At 35.6% G+C, this 18,135-nt stretch overlaps 1 protein-coding gene across 4 annotated transcripts in view; it reads right to left on the bottom strand.

The window, feature by feature from the left end:
- Positions 1 to 18,135, bottom strand: part of LOC150106609 (membrane-associated guanylate kinase, WW and PDZ domain-containing protein 1-like) — a 494,883-nt gene that overhangs the window by 293,464 nt on the left and 183,284 nt on the right. For all 4 annotated transcript variants that reach the window (XM_090393225.1, XM_090393223.1, XM_090393226.1 and 1 more), the window contains one exon: positions 8,606 to 8,828. In XM_090393225.1, coding sequence (XP_090249351.1) covers positions 8,606 to 8,828 — 223 coding nt within the window. The remainder of the gene's footprint in view (positions 1 to 8,605; positions 8,829 to 18,135) is intronic.

Below are 18,135 nucleotides of genomic sequence, written 5' to 3' on the forward strand. Positions count from 1 at the left end.
TAAGAGATTAACAACAATAAAATAGAACAATTATAACAACATACTGTAATAAAAGTTATCTGAATGTGAATGGAATTTTAGCAACCTAAGCATTCGATTTTTTTATTATTTATTTATTTATTTATTTTATGAAGTCTGGGCCTATATAAGGCAAGATGTCAAGAAGGACTTTGTCTTAGGGTTTCACCTTCTCTTACCTGGGTCTGCCACCACGTGAGGTCCATTGTCAGTAATCGAAAGAGAAATGTTGTAGATCTGAGGGTTCTCAATCGTCTCTTACCTGGCTCTGCCGCCATGAGAAGCATTGTGTCATTCGTATCACTAGGAAAGAGCTACACATTACTGCCATGTTAAGGGTCCTATAGGGCAGCGCTTCCCAAACTGTGGGCCGTGGCCCCCTTGGGGGCCATAGGTTTTGTTGAGGGGGGAGCCGTGAAATAATGAAAACAATTTAAAATGTTTTAAGACTAAGTAGATTTTTCTTATCTTAAAAGAAACATATTTAACTTTTATTATTATTATTATTATTATTATTTTTGTTATTTTTTATATTTTAATGGAAAAATTCACACATTGGTGTTGGTTCACAAACTTTGCTTCCTGCGTATTTCGGCGCTTAATGAATATTAGTAAATATATGCTTATTCATATAAGTTTCATTTCAAAGCAGTGGTTAATTGTATTTACTTTGAATGCTCTCTGGGGAAGCATTAGACTCCAAATCTTCCCATCCCTTTCATCACGCATTAGTAATCAGGTGACTGTTGATATTGAGTTTATATACATATCAAAACTCGTTTTATATTATCACTGTCATCCAAGCTAGTTTTCCATTACTAATAAAAGTTTTGCATATACTTCACAGATGAAACAAGTTCACGTGGGGTGATAGTAACTTGCTTGCAGCGGTAAACAACATGCCCTCCCCAACAGTCACCATACTGCAGAGGCAAAAAAAAACAAGTACTTTTATTATGTCAGTGAATAAGGTATGAGCAGTCTGCTAATAAATATATTTCTCAACAAATAGTGCAATTAGAGACAACTAAGATAAAAACGACACTAATTAATAAATGACGTCCCCTCATACAGAAACTATGCTGTATATATAGACTCAAGCAAAACCATTTGTTGCACCGACAAACACGGTATCTAACTAAAAACTATTGTTATTAATTAGATGTGTATGAGTTCGATTTCGCAAGGCAGCAATAAAATTAAACCGAACATGTTAAAATTTGTAAACGTGTTAAAACTAAGAAATATATATATATAGTGAATGTTATGGCATATATGGAATTCGGTTGAAGAGAGTTAGCATTTCAACTCAATTGTCAGCTATGCTTTTATCTTTCGGTCGCGCAATCTTTTGTTAATACCGCACCAATCATATGTACATTTTAATAACCTGCCTTTGCTGTTTGTTTTGTGTTAGGCTTAATTACCGTAAAGGGAGAAAAGTCACAAAAGAGAAAAATGTTCCTGGTCCGGAGATTCCCTTATTCAGGTAATATTCACTAATTTCATGTTGTTAGTCTGTGGTGTGCCAGTATCGGTAAGTGGTGCTATTATTTGATCTAGTCTACATTAAAAATTTAACCCTGAGATGGATAAGTGGCTGATAAAAAAAAATCCAGCAAACAATCAGAAGAAGCAGAAACAGACTCAAAAAAAAAGGACAGTATTTCATATTTTACCAGAACAGCCCACGTCGTCTTCAGCACCAAACGATAAGAGGCAAAAAATGTCGCATGAAAAAAATTTGAAAATACGATCCTTCTTATTTGAAATATGGGTTTGTACCATCATATAATAATCCAAACAAACCTATGTGTGTAATCTGCTGTAAACAGTTATCAAATGATTGCATGTGACCCGGAAAACTTTGTCGCCATTTAGATACTGTTCATGGGGAATATAAGAGTAAGACAATTGAGTTTTTCAAAGAAAGGCTGAAGAATTAAAATGACAAACTAAATGTTTTTAGCATGCTAAACTGAATGACAAATTAGTAAAAGTATCTTTCGAAATTCTTTGTTAATTGCAAAAACAAAGAAACCGCATACAATTGGTGAAGACTTAGTCTTACCAGCAGCAATAAAAATTTGCGAAACTATCTATGGTTCCGAAATATCAGAACCTTTAAAAAAAATTCCTGTGTCTAATAATACAATTAAAAGAAGAATAGATTGCATTGCCGATAATACCATGTCTACATTAATTTCACGAATCAAACAAAGTAATGCATTTGCCATTCAGCTTGATAATACAAAGGACACTAATTTAATGGTTTTTGTTAGATACCTCTATAATTTTCAAATTCATGAAGATCTACTGTTTTGCAGAAATCTTTCCAGTACAACCACAGGAAATGATATATTTGAAAAAGTGAATAATTTTTTTTTAAAGAATATGAACTTGATTGGCAAAAGTGCATCGGGATTTGCACTGATGGTGCCACAGCCATGACGGGGAGAATTTCAGGTTTTGTAGTAGAAGTAAAAAAAGTTTATTCGAATGCAAGACATGTTCATTGCCTTATCCAGAGAGAAAACTTAGCATTTCGACAAATGGAAGAATCGCTGAGTAAAGTGTTATCAGAAGTTTCTACTGCAGTTAATTATATAAAAAAGTATGCTACTAATACAAGACTGTTTCGTATTTTATGCCAAGAGATGGATTCCAATTACAATACTCTTTTATATCACACAGAAGTAAAGTGGTTGTCCCGCAGAAAAGTTCTAAAACAAGTTTTAATATTGAAAGATGAACTACAAATTTTTCTTCTTGATAAGAATCCCATGTTAGCATCTCATTTTTGTGATCAAAATTGGTTGTGTTTCATTTCTTATCTGTCGGATTTTTTTGAAAAAGTTAATGAATTGAATCTTTCTCTGCAAGGAAAAAGCACCAATATATTAACACTAAACATTAAATTGCAAGCATTTCAAAGTAAACTTTCTTTCTGTGTGGTTAAAAAATTTTAAGGAAGATAATAAAACAGAAATGTTTACTTCTCTTCATAATTATGTTAAAGAAAATAATATTTTACTATCAACAGAAAATAAAAGGATAATAATTAACCACCTCACAAATTCTATGGGTTTTTTCGAAAAATATTTTTCTAATTTGAATGAAGATAAAGAATATGATTGGATAAGAACACCATTTGCTCCTTCTCTACAATTTAGCAATCTTCCATGGTCATCCCAAGAAGAACTAATTGATATGAGAGCAGATTCAACCCTCGAATCGGAATTTCTTAACAGCGATTTATCTGAATTTTGGATTCGACGACAAAAAGAATATCCTTCATTAGCAAACGCAGCCTTAAATACGTTAATTCCTTTCGCATCTACATACCTTTATGAAACAGCATTTTCATCGTTATTGATAATTAAAAATAAACATAGGTCCTGTTTATCAATGGAAGAATTGGAAAGAAATCTAAGAATAGCCGTTTCAAATATTTCGCCTGATACTGACTTTTTGCAGGGCTGCCCCTAGGAATTTTGCCGCCCCTTCTCCCTTATTTTTCGTATAGTTTATGCCAACTTTGCTGCCCCGTGCAAATGCACGTCTTGCACTGTCAGTAGAGCAAGCCCTGACTTTTTGTGTAGTAGTATTGAAACACATCCATCACATTAAATTGTAATTAAACTTCTTTTATGTTTTTAATTGTTTCTTTATTACTAATCGTCTTATGTTTCATGTGCTTGTGCACAATATGCAAATATATAATAACAATATATCTCTCTATATAAAAACCTGAGATAATGTGCCATGCCAAATGTGTATGTAAGATGCTAAAAATGTAATATTTGCATTTGATTTTTGCAATATTCGCTGCATATGTTTTTGGATATAAATTATAAATTAGTATTGAATATAAATACAATAAATATTATAATAATATGTCTCAATTACGATTTTTTTCCGAGGGGGACTTGTGAAATATTTTAATTTTTATAAAGGGGGCCCTGATATCCAGAAATTTGGGAAGCACTGCTATAGGGCATGGAATAATTGACAGCTCGGACAAAGAAGAAATTTGGCAGGAAATCAGGAACACGCCAGCAGAAGGAAAGAAAGAAAGACAAGAAGGAGCTTACATGTGAACAAAAGATTCATGTAAAAGGCAGTGCTGATTTATGGAATTTATTGAATAAGAGAGAAATTAGTCAAAATACTACTTTTAATTTACAATTTTAAATTTAATAAAGGTATTCAAAATAAAATCCCTTATAAAAAATGTAATCACACATTTAATCAAATTTTGTCAGTACATCTCACCACTCCAACTTTAAACAAATCAAATCACTGCAAGAATACACCTGTTTGCTGAATGGTGCGATGTTGTTACATGCCTAGCAGAGAGAATGGGCATGCATAGGTTATGGTTAAAGTTGGATTCCCGGACTGATGTTTCAAAGTTTGAAATTGGGGGCGGGGGGTACTGAATTCTACATGCCCAAAAATATACAGTTACAGTAGAACACAATTTTAATGTGACATTAGCCACAAATATAAAATGATATCCATAATGCAAGGCATAAAAAATAGCAGAGAGAAAGAATCTTTTCTTTTCAACAGTGCAAAATAACTTTTTAAGTGGTACTGAAAATTCAAAAATGGTGATAAAGTGTGAATACAGTGGAAATGTGAATTTTCAATGGAACTTCCATCACTAAGAATGATTTCCAGAATCATGGCCCTCTGCAAGGAATGCAAGCAATATCCTTGGAGAACACTGCTCATCAATCATGCACGAAAAATTCTGCTAGGATGTCATAGAAATTCACACAACCACCACAAAAATCTGTATGAAGTGAGGTGCTTATAAGACAAATCAGCAGGGAAAGTATACAGTACATTCTCAAAGCAACAAAGTAAAAATCTTTTTTTTTTCTTTTTTTAAGTGAACTCTGAAACACAAAAGGTTCTTGAACCTATTAATACATTGGTACTGTGAGAAGGTTAAGGATTTTTTATTATTTTCTTTCTGTATTTTTTTTTAAATTTATTTTATGACATAATCCAGAAACCCTGCTGGATCTAGAACCAAACATGGAATTTTTTCAAGGCACATCACACCTTCATTAAGCAGGGAAGTGGTCTAACTAAATAATGAAATCAGTCTCTCACCTAAAAACAATCACAAACATTCATGCCCACAGAATGATTTGAATCAGCAGTCTGTTGGTGTTGGAGAACAGATAAGACTATATGCTGAGAATGTTACAAACAATATTTGAAAATGATCTCAATTACAGACCTCAGTTTTCTGAAGGATTGCAAAGAAAAGGTGGACAGCGTTTGTGATGTGATTCTTTAATAAGTTATGACTATCAATTATGTCAATGATACAGTGAAATGATATAACTGTGATTATAATATTTTTTATGAAAAGTACAACAGACTAATTATTTATTAGAATAAATTTAATTAATATTTCTGAAATTTCAGCAAAGTCAAACTGCCATCATCTGGAAACAACATACAAACCGATATGTGCATGCAGGCACTACACTGAGTAAGGGTAAGACTTAAGCATAGCAACCAAAGGTGAACTTGAAGTCCTAAATAGTGTCTCCTGGTAGACTAAAATGGATATTGTTGGCTGATGGGCTGAAGTTACGAAGATGAGAGGTTCCCAAATTTGAGACAAATTTCATGCAACCAAATCTGTTTGGGTGGTTCCCTAAGGATGAGGCAGATTGCAGGAAGTTTCTTGTATTTATATTCACTATGGCAGAGTATGGAGGCCACTTTCCAGCATCCAAAAGACAAGCAGTGCCATATGCATTCTACTTGCTGACACCAATGCTAGAAAAGGAGCTGACTGTGAGTGAGTGCTAATCTCTAAATGATCCTCTCAGATATCTCCAACACTTCATCAACCAGAGAATTCCAGAAAATAAAGAGCTGGCATATCAATAAATTTGCATATCCTCAGCAACCACACAAAAACACTATAGTAAACTTATTGCCCACCCTCAAGCCATGACCATAACAACACCCTCACACCTAGGAAAATACCAACAGAGGAAATTATGATTCAGACTAAACAAGGGATTCTCAGCCTTCCTACCCACATTACAAAAAAAACTCAGAATGGATTTAGCCAAAATCCTAGCACAAGCAAACTGCCAAAAAAGCAACCTGTCCTGCAAGGAATTTGAGGAACTACTAAAAGTGAAGAACAATAAAAGAATATTAATTATGAAAGCATAAAAAGAGAACACCACTGTAGATCTAAGCCACTGTGATTACACATAAACTTACTTCTCTGCTTAAGGATCATTCTACTTACCATCTTTTGGTCTATGATCCTACCAACACACAGATCAGAACCTTTCACAGGCTCTTTAAAAAAGGTCACCTTCCTGGCCAGTGGAAATTATCAATAAACTAAAACCATAAAATTTTAGGATTCTCCCCTCCTAGATATATGGGCTACCAAAAATCCATAAGCAAAATGTGCCATTATGCTTAACTGTGGATGGCACTGATCACATGCATGCAAATTAGCCAATTAACCAAAGTGCTCCCCAATATACTAGCAACATATCTTTGCACATAAAAAAACTCAGCCCATTTTAAGTCCATTACATAAAACCTTACACTCCAAACAGTGATTATAATGGTCAGTTCTGATGTCTCCTCTCTATTCACCAATGTTCCACTTAATGACCCTCTAGACCAGAGGTCGCCAAACTTCTTCGACCGTCGACCCCCTCAAGAGTTTCTTGACTTTTATCGACCCCCCCCTCTATTTTACTACTTCGTAATTATAATAGGACAAGTAAAAAATAAGTTTATGTGAGTTTTTAAATTGTTTATTTTATAGTTACAGTGTTTATTGCATGTATGTTATAGTATATATTATTATATTAGCTTAACGTCAAAGGGATACGTTTTTGTTTTTGATGTCCTTAGCATTACATATTTGATAGGAGGGATAAATAATATATAAAATATAAAATTTAATTTAGATAACAAATTATTAACTTAGTATACAATTTACTAACGTTGCTAATGTGAAGGGTGTGCTTCGTGACTCTTGACAAGATTAGTAATGTTGGGTTCAAAATTAGTAAGTTTCAGCCTTAAATTGCCACAGAATTCTATATCTAGCTTATTTCTTTGTTTTGTTAAAATGGAATTAACATGGCTGAAAGCAGCTTCAACCATGTGCGCGCTTGGAAATGCAAGCAAAAAAGGGGAGTACCATTTCAGAAAGTTTTGGATATTTTTCTACAACATTTATATTCGTCCAAAAGTAACTAAAGTTCTATTTTTAAAAAGCGTCTTAGCTTCAAGATCAACTGACAATTCAATAAGGTAAGTTACATTCGATATTTCAATATCTGCAGAAAATGGAGTGATAACCCAATCTGGAATGTGCATGTTTTCAAATTTTCATATTTTCATGACCTTGCTCCATCTTACAGGTCCTATTCATGTCACTGTTCCCACAATTCACTCTTAATTGCGTTGTCATTCAGGATGGAGGTAATCCAAGTTAACCGAATTAAATATTACCCGTACAATGATGTTTTATATTTTTCAATCAATCCCCAATCGACCCCTAACAATGTTATATCGACCCCTGGGGGTCGATAGCGACCACTGCCCTAGACTGACCAAGCAGAATTTCCTCTGATATCTCTGCCCTCTTTAAGTTCATCGTGAACTCTATTGCATTTGGAAAAGAAAATTCTATAAACAAATAGGGCATACAGCCATGAGCCCTGCATTTTCTTCTCCTTTCCCAGCTACAAAGCCCCAGACTCACTGTCTCACTATGCCATGTAACCAGAATGGCAAGAAAAAGACTCAGAAGATGACCAAGTTCTACGTGGAAAATTCATTGATACAGTGAGATGCACCTTAGAAGACAGAAATATAAAATCTAATGATACTGAAGTCTTACAGATAACAGATTCATTTGGAGGAAATTGTTGTTAGGAAGTTGATAATGATCCAACTTTTTCATGTAATACAATTGTAATATTTTGCATCCCCCCCCCCCCTCTAAGGGTATATATCAGGAATTTGATGACGATAACAATACACCTGTTACTCAGGTGTACTGTAGGATCATACTTTCTTGAAGGAAGAGGTATTCATGCTATATATTTCCACATATTCAAGGTATTCACATTGTACCTGTCATTCATTAGTAGCATGAAGATGAGGCAGTTTATTTCCAATGAAACAGAACATTCCTATAACTATCATCATAATGCAGGACCTTGTGTTAGAAGTGTTAACTCCACTTGACTTTTACTTGTGGAACAATCCTAAACAGAGAATTAACCAGCACCTAAGTCTACATACATATTTGTGATTAATTTTAATACTAACTGTTCACACCAAGTTGTATATAACTTGTATGTTTTCTTGATTAAATGTGAATACCCCTTTTTTGAGACAATCCATATATCAAATATACCTTATCTTGTTAAATCACCAAGAAATAATCAATGCTGATCTGTTTTAAAGAAATTCCTGCATCCATAATTCTAAAATATAATTAAACATTCCAAAATATAAAACTCATGTGATTACAAATAGTATTTTATAATGCAATGTATTTTACCCAGTGCTTGACTGCTGCCCCAAGTGGGACTGGCTGGGTGAATCTGGTGGCTCATTAGATTTAGCTGTCATAGCTTCTACACTAGAACGATTCCTCCTTCTTTTGCCTTCTGATGAAGGATGGACACCTGGTACTGTTCCAATTGTGTTGTTAAGAAAGCTGGTTGGACGGGGAGGGGACAATGGGCTTTCTTTCGGGGGTTTGGGTGTACCATAATGATTACCTGTAAAATAAAAATATTCATATTTTGAGGAGTATTTTGTAAGTTGATTAATATGCAAATAGGAATGAATGCCATAATATACTGTAATCCAATTTCTTTCTTTAAGTTTATTAACATCAAAATATCTCTCAATCAGTGAGTTAACTTTCAGGGGACTGGTACACAACAACACATCCAAGACTACCAAAAGGACATGAGTGCACAATTAAACAATTTCATAGATGAGACCCTATATAACTGAAACTATTGTATGCTCAGCTGAAATTTTCAAATAGTGAAAGATATAAAAGTATAACAATACATGATGCCATTATATACTATATTCAAATATATGTGCAATAACAATAGCATATATTTCACTCTAGCTTGTAAAACAGATGAAACTGGATTCTTATATCAGCTGGTCCATTTCTCAGCAATAAAAATATTCTTTAATTCTATTCTGGACTGATAAGAAGGTTAATTTACAATTATTCTTTTTTTTAATAGTTACATGGGGATCAGCATTCACTGGGTGTAGAAATTATGGAGATAAACTCCCATTGTAGAACAATTATTTGCCAGAATAACATTTGATTTTGACCTTTACATCAAGGTCATCAATGGGAATACATGAGAGCACACACGCATATATATGCACACTGAAATACAAGCTACTTCCCAATATGCTTCAGTAATCTACAATATGATTGCTGTGTTTTCTGTTGATCCTGACCTCTAATCAGGGAAAGAAACAAAGAGCAAAATTTATTGTTCCTTGACTAGGTTTTCTTGTGTTTAGAGATTTGGAGTTCTGTCATCCTGTTCTTTTGTTGTTATATATATCTGTACGTTACATGGGTTGCAGATGGGCCTTCCACACTCTTGGAATTATTAATCCATTCTATTCAGATTTAGATGGTGGATCAGCATTTGGCAAGATTCTTTGAATTTTCTTTCATACCAAGTTTTGGTACAATGTAAGAACTAGGTGCTTTTCCGATCAATTCTGCGACATGTTTGAAGTGCATGACTGAAAGGCTCGATTTTCCACTTCCCCAATGTAAAGTAAATTACATGTGCACTCCTTCTCATTTTGTACATCCAAACCACCCCCAAAAAATTCAAAAACCTACTAAGCTCTTCTAAAAATCTCCTTCCTCACTTTGCCTACCCAAGGGATATATGTGACAAAAGAATTTTATCACCTAATATAAAATCACTATCCTGCTTACTGGAGGTCTGAAGCATCTTGATGAACCTGTCTTTAGAACAAGATTCCTGGATTATCTAACACTTACACTATTATATTAATCGCACAATTAGTCCTATGATGATGACAATGAAGATGCAGCAGATACAGAGAAACATCTGAAAATTAGTAAAAGAAAATCATTTACCTACTGGAGAGATATAATGCAGACAGGGTATGTTATTTTGGAAAATATTACAAACAAAAACTCCCTAAGTCACAGACTATAAAACTAAACACCTCTTATGCTTACTCTAAGCTAAGCAAAGACTGACCTGCATTTGTACAAATGCTGCTGCTGGTGCACACACCTACCAAATACTACTTATCTGGAAATTACTAGTATCAAGGCACTTCCAATGAGTCCAAAAAAATGCGCTGATAAATAAGTTAAAGCTCACCATAAAAAAAAAAAAAAGTCAAATGCCATTGAACAACATACTTTTATTACAGATCAGCACATTCAGATGTGAGGGCCCTTGCCACACACAGAGAGAGAGAATATTTTTTGCTACACTTCTTGCCTTGTAGTTTCACCGATCCACCCCATGAATCACAAAACAAAATGTTAAAAATTTCATTATGAAAAAATAAGCATTTGATTTATGAATGGGTCCCCCCAAAAATTATTTTAACAATATATGTTGAAGGTGTTAATACAAGTTGTTGCAAAATCATGGTTATAATGTAACAATAAAACAGACATTGTACCAAGTTTATTTTTCACTTGGTTAGACTATAATATAATAAATTTAGTTTAATCCTTTATCCAAGTGATTCTTGGATAAAGGATTAAACTAAATTCATTATATTATAGTCTAACTAAGTGAAAAATAAACTTCAAACATCTTTCTCTAAATCCAGAGTAATTCAATAAAAAGGGTACACCAGTTGGCAACTCCTACAGGTAAATATGACCTCTCCTATTGCTTCTGCCTTAGTATCTCCATGTTTGGGTCTGCCTCACAATGATGAGACCTCAATAAAGATTGAAACTGGTCTGGATAGAGGCCCTTCCCTTAATGCATAGCAATATACATGTCTGCAGTACTGGTGATCTAGTCAGAGATTTCAACGAGAGTACTGGTGATCTAGTCAGAGCCTGATTCAACGCATGACAGGCCTCACGCTGCTCCTCCCATACAAATTTTTCCTCTTTTTTCGTTAGTTTTACGATGGGGTCCATTAACTTAGAGCATTCAGGGATAAATTTTCTATAAAAGTTCACCATACTCATATACCTCCTGACTTGTTGTACTGTGGAAGGGGGCTGTGCTTCCAGTATGGCACTAACATTACCTTTGGAGAGTTTTATCCCCCTCTTCATTGACCACATGTCCCAGGTATTCCACTGACTTTAGGAAGAATTCACACTTGGAACACTTCAAAGACAAACTTGCCCTGTTAAGCTTGTCCAGAACCTTCAGTAGAACTTCTTTATGCTCCTTCAGGCTGGATGAGCAGATCAACAGGTCGTCCTGGAAACACGACTCCCTTACCTAGGGCGTCACCTAATAGTGTTTCATGAGGCTCTGAAAACTCATGGTTGAGTTCCTTTCCCCTGGGGAAGTCGACACAGTTGGTATTTTTGCCACTTAGTGGTGAAAGCAAAATACTGCCTGTCCTCCTTCCTGAGGGGAATTTGAAAGTAGCCCGAGTTCAGATTCAATTTTGAAAACACTCTTGCTCCCTCCAGGCCGACCAGTAACTCTACTATCGTGCACACAGGGAAGTCAATTGGTTTAGTGACTTTATTGACTTCCCTTAGGTCTCTGTTTGACTTTTCAACAAAAATGAAGGGGCTGTTCCAACAGGAATTTGACCTTTCGATGATTCCTGCCCTTTCATATTCCAATAATAATTTCCCCAATTTGTCTAGGTGTTTCAAAGGTGTCTAGTACTGCTTAACATATATCGCTGTCTCAGAAGTGATTTGCACTGTATGCTCAACCACTGTGCAGGGTAGGGAGGTGATTCCCTCAGTGAATACCTGGGCATCTCTCTCATAAGCCAGTTGAAAAACATTTTTGAGCTCCTCTTTAACGGGATCGGAGTCATGCAATTTCAGAGCATTGTGTACAAGTTTCTCTCTTCACCCATCTTGACCTCCCCTCCCCCCAATTTTCCTCCCCAACCGGCCTGGATACACTTATTTTGCTTACATTATCAGAAGCGAGTTCAGGTTTGAAAGTTCTCCCACAAAGTGACAGCGATTGGTTAACAAAGTCACACACAAATTGATTTCTTCTCAAGGAGTCCAATCCCAACACAATTTGGTTACTCAGGTCCGAGATCTCAGGGAGAACTATCAGCCCGTGCATAACACTTATGGGAAAACAAGGCATGGAAATGTTTACATTAACTTTGGTGGTGGAACAAAGTTCTACTCTGGCGATACCCATGATTCTGTGGGGTTGTTGAAGTTCAACCAAGCTATTATTACTCAGGGTGCCTAGTCTTTTGAATAGTGAATGAGGTATGACTGATATATGTGCTCCAGTATCTAAGAGGAAACTGCAAAGGATATTCTCTATGAAACCTTTGACCAAGGTAAGGTTCTTTTCATCTTGCATCTCTGTGGGGCTCACGCTCTGCATCTTGCAGAGGTTTCCCTTAGTGTCGATTTTCGAATCTGACTGATGCTTTGATTCGTTTTCGGGGTTCCCATCTCCAGAAACTTCTACATTAAATTTCTTAGATCAGTGTTCTGTGCTATGTCCTCCAATATTCTCTCTCTTTCTTTGACTGCCTCATAGCATTTATCGAGGCTTTCTACTCCCTTCAGGTGTGCACTTTCTTGCAGTTCATGGGAGAGGCCTGTTAGAAACTGTTGGAGTGCTAGCCACTCAAGGTGATCACATTCCTCTGGTGAGAGTCGATGTTCTATTGAGAAAATTATTGACTCTCTCCCCCTCTTCCTTGGATGCACTTGTAAAGCTTGCCAAGTACTTGAACAATTCCTCCTTTCTTGGAGAATTCAGAGGTCAGAATTTCTTTGAATTGTTCATATCTCAGGGTTCTTCTTAAGATGGGTTGCGAGCAAAGAAATTTCTTCGCTCTCCATATTAGCTTCCCGCGTATGAGCATGAGGAACTGTATGTTGCTCCATCGGCCCATTCCTCTGAGCTCCTCGATGTGTCTAAAGAATGTATGCACACAGTCATCTCCCTCTCCAGAGAATTGTGGAAATACTTGTGGGATCAATCATTTTGAGGAATTCAGAGCTCAATGGTTGAGATATACCTGCATTCATCTTACAAACTTAATAATTTATCCCTTTTCACACTCTCTGTTATTCCAACAATTGCCTGACTGCCTGTTACGAAGCCAAGACCAACTTATAGTGATTATTCTCTATTAACCTAGAATTTTAGGGGCCCTAATCCATCCTGGCGGCTGCACCATTGTTACGTCCTCGTTTTTCTTATTTATATATCTTCCCTTTCTATCTTTCGATCATTATTTTACTTCTTCAGATATCGGGCCTAATATACTTACATCTAGGATTGTTTCCTCTTCGGATACTGGCAAATTTATATTATGCTGCGCCAGCCAGTATCCTATAGCAGAAAAGATCCTTACCCAGGGAGACAATACTAGATTCGGAGGCGCTCTTACACAATGTTTTACTTTAATACGACTGTATAGATTCAGACTGCAGTCATGACCTAAATCTATGATTATATACACTTTCTAATTCCTTCCCGCCAAAAGTTCTATTTTTATAAGTGGTAATTTGGAATCGTAGTCAGGCATGACTTAGGTTTAGGCAAATAAATCATGTTTATTGAAATATCAAAGCAAAATGCACTAAAGAATTTCATGCATTCAATTCATCTCAATACTAAATAAGGAAACTCAAGTTAAAAGATCAACACATTTTAAGTTTAAATCAAAGGTTATAAAGCATGTAAAAAAAACAGTAACTGATAATTGGGGTAGATAGCAAATGATATGGTGTTAAACCAAAAGTCCTTTCTGCAAGCATCATAAGATAATATAACAAACATTCTAATGTTATTCAGTTACAATAATTCTACAATCCCAGTCTCATTATGTTAAATCAATCACATACAACACAAAAGATCTCTTCTAAACAATTCTTCTTATTTTCAAAAGGAGTTTAACTATCTAATTAGTCTGTCCATAAAGTTCTTTAGAATAATTTTCATAATTTACATTCACAAATAATTTTCTCTCTTCTAAGGAATTCTAGACACAAAATAGAGTAATTCTACTTTACTGAACTTTTTCCGACGTCTTTCAACACCACGTGTATGTCTGGTTACCTCTTGTCTATTGGCTGTCCTTATGCCAACATAGGGGCTATGCTATCTTCATAATCACTGCCGAACACGGACTCGATTTTTTGTGTCTCAGGAAACATCTCTATTCCTCTCGATGGGACTTTTCAGTGAGAGCTCGATTCTGCTAGGACTGGAAATTTCACCTTCAGCTCTGCGTGGAATCCTACCCCATTCTCAGGAAAGTTTGCCATCCGACATCGTAGCACTGACGCTTCATCCCCCCCTTACTCGAAGCACTGGCTAACTTCCGAAACAGGAAAATGATAAGACAAGAGAGATCCGATGTGCCGCTCATTCCCTTGTATTCTTCGTTTGAGCACCCCCTTTTTTGGAGTCCCCTTTGAGCACAACCTATATATTTTCTTCCCTTGGGTTCATCCCTTGCTCTTCCTTTGCTGTTATACTCTTGTATTCATGGAATTCGCGTCGACGTACCTTCCGCTCTAGCCTCCGGCGTTACGCTGGACACGTGTAGTTGTATACCTTCTATGAATTCTACTTTGTGACTCACAATCATTCTATACAGCTAAAGTGAGGTTTAAAGTGAGGCTTAAATAATATCAACAAATTCCTCTTTTAAGATATTCTCTAATTCGATCTTGGTATGATCACAATAGATTAAAGTAGATGGTACATAAAATTAATGCAATTTTATACATATGTGAAGAAGTTTCACTTTAATTTCAGCTGATGTGCAGGTATTTCTCTTTGTCTGTGTAGTTTAGTATGTTAGATCCTGAATGAATGATTTCTTTGCAAGATTCCTCCATTCAGGATCTAACAAAGCCAATAAGAATACCACTTGGTCGGATAATCACAAATTTCCAGCCCATCCTTGTTTGTTCAATATCCGGTTAGATACTTAACAGAGTGCACCATGAGAAGGTGACGAATGGACATCAGGTCAGAAGCTTTAGTCTGTTCTTTGCATTTTTTAAAAAGGCTACAAGAAGGTCTTCTCCCAGTTATACAGCTTTGATGTGCAGGTCCTTAAGCACCCTTTATGTAAACATAGGAAACAGCTAAAATTTCAGTGCTTCAAAAACTTATGAAATCAATACATACAACCATTTGAGCACTACAGATCAGTAATAAACTTTCCATTTTCATATGATACACTTTTATTTGCCACCACTAATTTGCAGTAAGAAAAGATTTGTTTATTCTATTCTAAAAAAATTTGTTTAGTTAACTGTTCTAATCCATGAAGACATGATATGTATTTGATATTAATTATTATCATTGTACAAGCACCTCCATGGAGGCCAAAGACATTGCAAGAGACCCAAACTATCAACACAATCTATCATATCTCTTCTTGAACCTGTTAACAGACAAAGCACTCACAGCTTATTGTGGCAACCCATTCCATGCTTTCAGAATTTTCCAAACAAAGAGTTGTATAGCATTGATGTAGGGAAATGTTTCACCACTGAGCTAGAGAGGACAGAACAAGAGGTCGTCCTTGAAAGTATGGTCAGTATCCCTACTAACCATACTTTTACTCAACTTTCAAAGACGACCTATTGTTCTGTCCTCTCTAGCTAAGTGATGGAACATTTCCCCTACATCAATGCAATACAACTCTTTAACTTGAATGTTTCTTTCATATCCCCTTCTTTTTTGTCTATCAACAAACTTCAGAAATCCACACATCCTCAGTCTATCACCATAAGGTGCATTCCACAGATAACACCTTCTTGGTTGCTTTCCCCTGAATCCTCTCCACCACTTCCTCATCCACTAGAAACCCAGGAGACTATATCTGAGCATAGTAATCCAGATGTGGACATTTCAGAGCTTTATAAAGAGGTATAACAATTTCCTTATCTCTGCTTGTTAATGTGTTCTTCAATAGTCGAGTAATGTTTTGAGCTATCTTGGCAACATTAGCAATATACCCTGTAAATTTCAACTCTGTCTACCAGCAACCCCAAATCTCTAGCTTCATCTGTTTCCTGAAGTACAGTTACAGTAATGTGGTACACAGCTTATAATCTACTTATCCCAACATGTATAACTTTACATTTCTCCACATTAAACTGAATTCCTATTATCTTTTGCTCATACTGACAGCTTATTTAAATAATCCTGCAAGCTCTCCACATCATCTTGATTAACTATTACTCTACTCAATTTTGTATCATCAGCAAACTGAATATTTCTTATATCAGTTATGTACAGATTAAACAGTAGTAGTCGTAACACAGAAATTTGCAGAACACCTCTAGTCACCTGCTTTCACTTGGATACTGCTCCTCCATATACCACTTTTGATATCTGTTCATCAGCCACCCTCTTATCCTCATAATCAGTGCCATATCCATCCCCATTTGTATAACAGTTCCACGTGGGATCCTTCTGAACACCTTGCCAAGATCCAGCATTATCATCATGTAGCCATTTCCTTTATCCAACTGTGCTGTCCCTCTATTATAAAATGTTAGCAAATTACTAAGGCATGACCAACCCTTCACAAAGCCATGTTGCTCCTCATAGAATATCATATTCCGATCATATTCCACCCATTCTTGAATTCTCTTTTTGACCAATTTTTCCAGTACTCTTACCACCAACTCCTGAGATACTGATTGATCTATAATTTGCTACTGCAGTCTTAGAACCTTTCTTATGCAAAGGAATTATTTTGCCCTCTTTCCACTCCCTTGGAACTCCACCAGAGCTGAGACTTAATAACCATAGTCAGAGGCTTTGTCATTTCCTTTGCACATTGTTGTAAAACAAGAGTTGATATCCCATACCTGTATTCACATTGAGATTTGAGATTCTGCAATATAACAAGAACCTCCAATTCATCCACTTCTGTATCCACATTAGCAAATGTCACAGCAGTAACCTCACTTTTATTTAGTTATTATTATTATTATATGTATATATATATATATATATATATATATATATATAATTATTAATTAATTTAGGCTTTTGGTATTTACTTGCTGATCGCTTGTTTTAGAAAACTAAATATATATAAACATATAAGGCCAAGTTTTGTCACATTTGTTTAGCTCTGTGGTTGTTAATATTTTGCAGAAATTAGTAAGAGCTTATATACAGAGGCATTTTAGGTTATTATTATTTATGAAGACCAGTCTGGAAGTGTTAATGGACACCTTTTATAATAAAGTAACTGGAGCAGATGAAAGAACTGCATGCATACAGTGTTATTTTTCTGGATTCTGCAAAATCACCTGACAGGCTGTCATACGAGAAGTTCGTATTTAAATGAAATGTACAGGCGTTTCTCATAAGTTTAGATATCAGGTTTGCAGACAATTGTCTGATAATTATCATAGAATTGTGTATGGACTCAATACTGAGACCATTACTGTTTGATTTCTATGTCAATGGTATTGTCACCAGACTGTAGGGAGACATTCAGCTGTTAGCAGATGGTGTGAAGTTAGGAAGGGCTTTTAATAACAGTGCCAATATGATGTCTCTTCATAAAGATCTGAAATATCCATTCATTTGCCTTTCACAAATGAATGGGAGAAGGGATGCAAACTGAACACGGCTATTTGTAAGGTTCCGAAATGTGAGGAGTGCTGTGAATGATGAGAGGCTGCATCCTCTACTGAAAGAAATATACAGAATAAAGTGGAGGAGGATCTTGAGATGATAGATAGAAATTTAAGTTCAGAGGATTTATTACAGAAGACAGCTTGGAAGGTTGATGTGATACAGAGAAGAGTACTGATAAGATATAAGGTGGTAGTGGTTCTAATGTATATTGGAATCACTGTAT

This window comes from Typopeltis vanoorti, chromosome 5 (genome assembly GCF_054136105.1).
Source record: "Typopeltis vanoorti isolate ZY-2024b chromosome 5, IOZ_Tvanoo_1.0, whole genome shotgun sequence".
In the NCBI taxonomy this organism is placed as follows: Eukaryota; Metazoa; Arthropoda; class Arachnida; order Uropygi; family Thelyphonidae; genus Typopeltis; species Typopeltis vanoorti.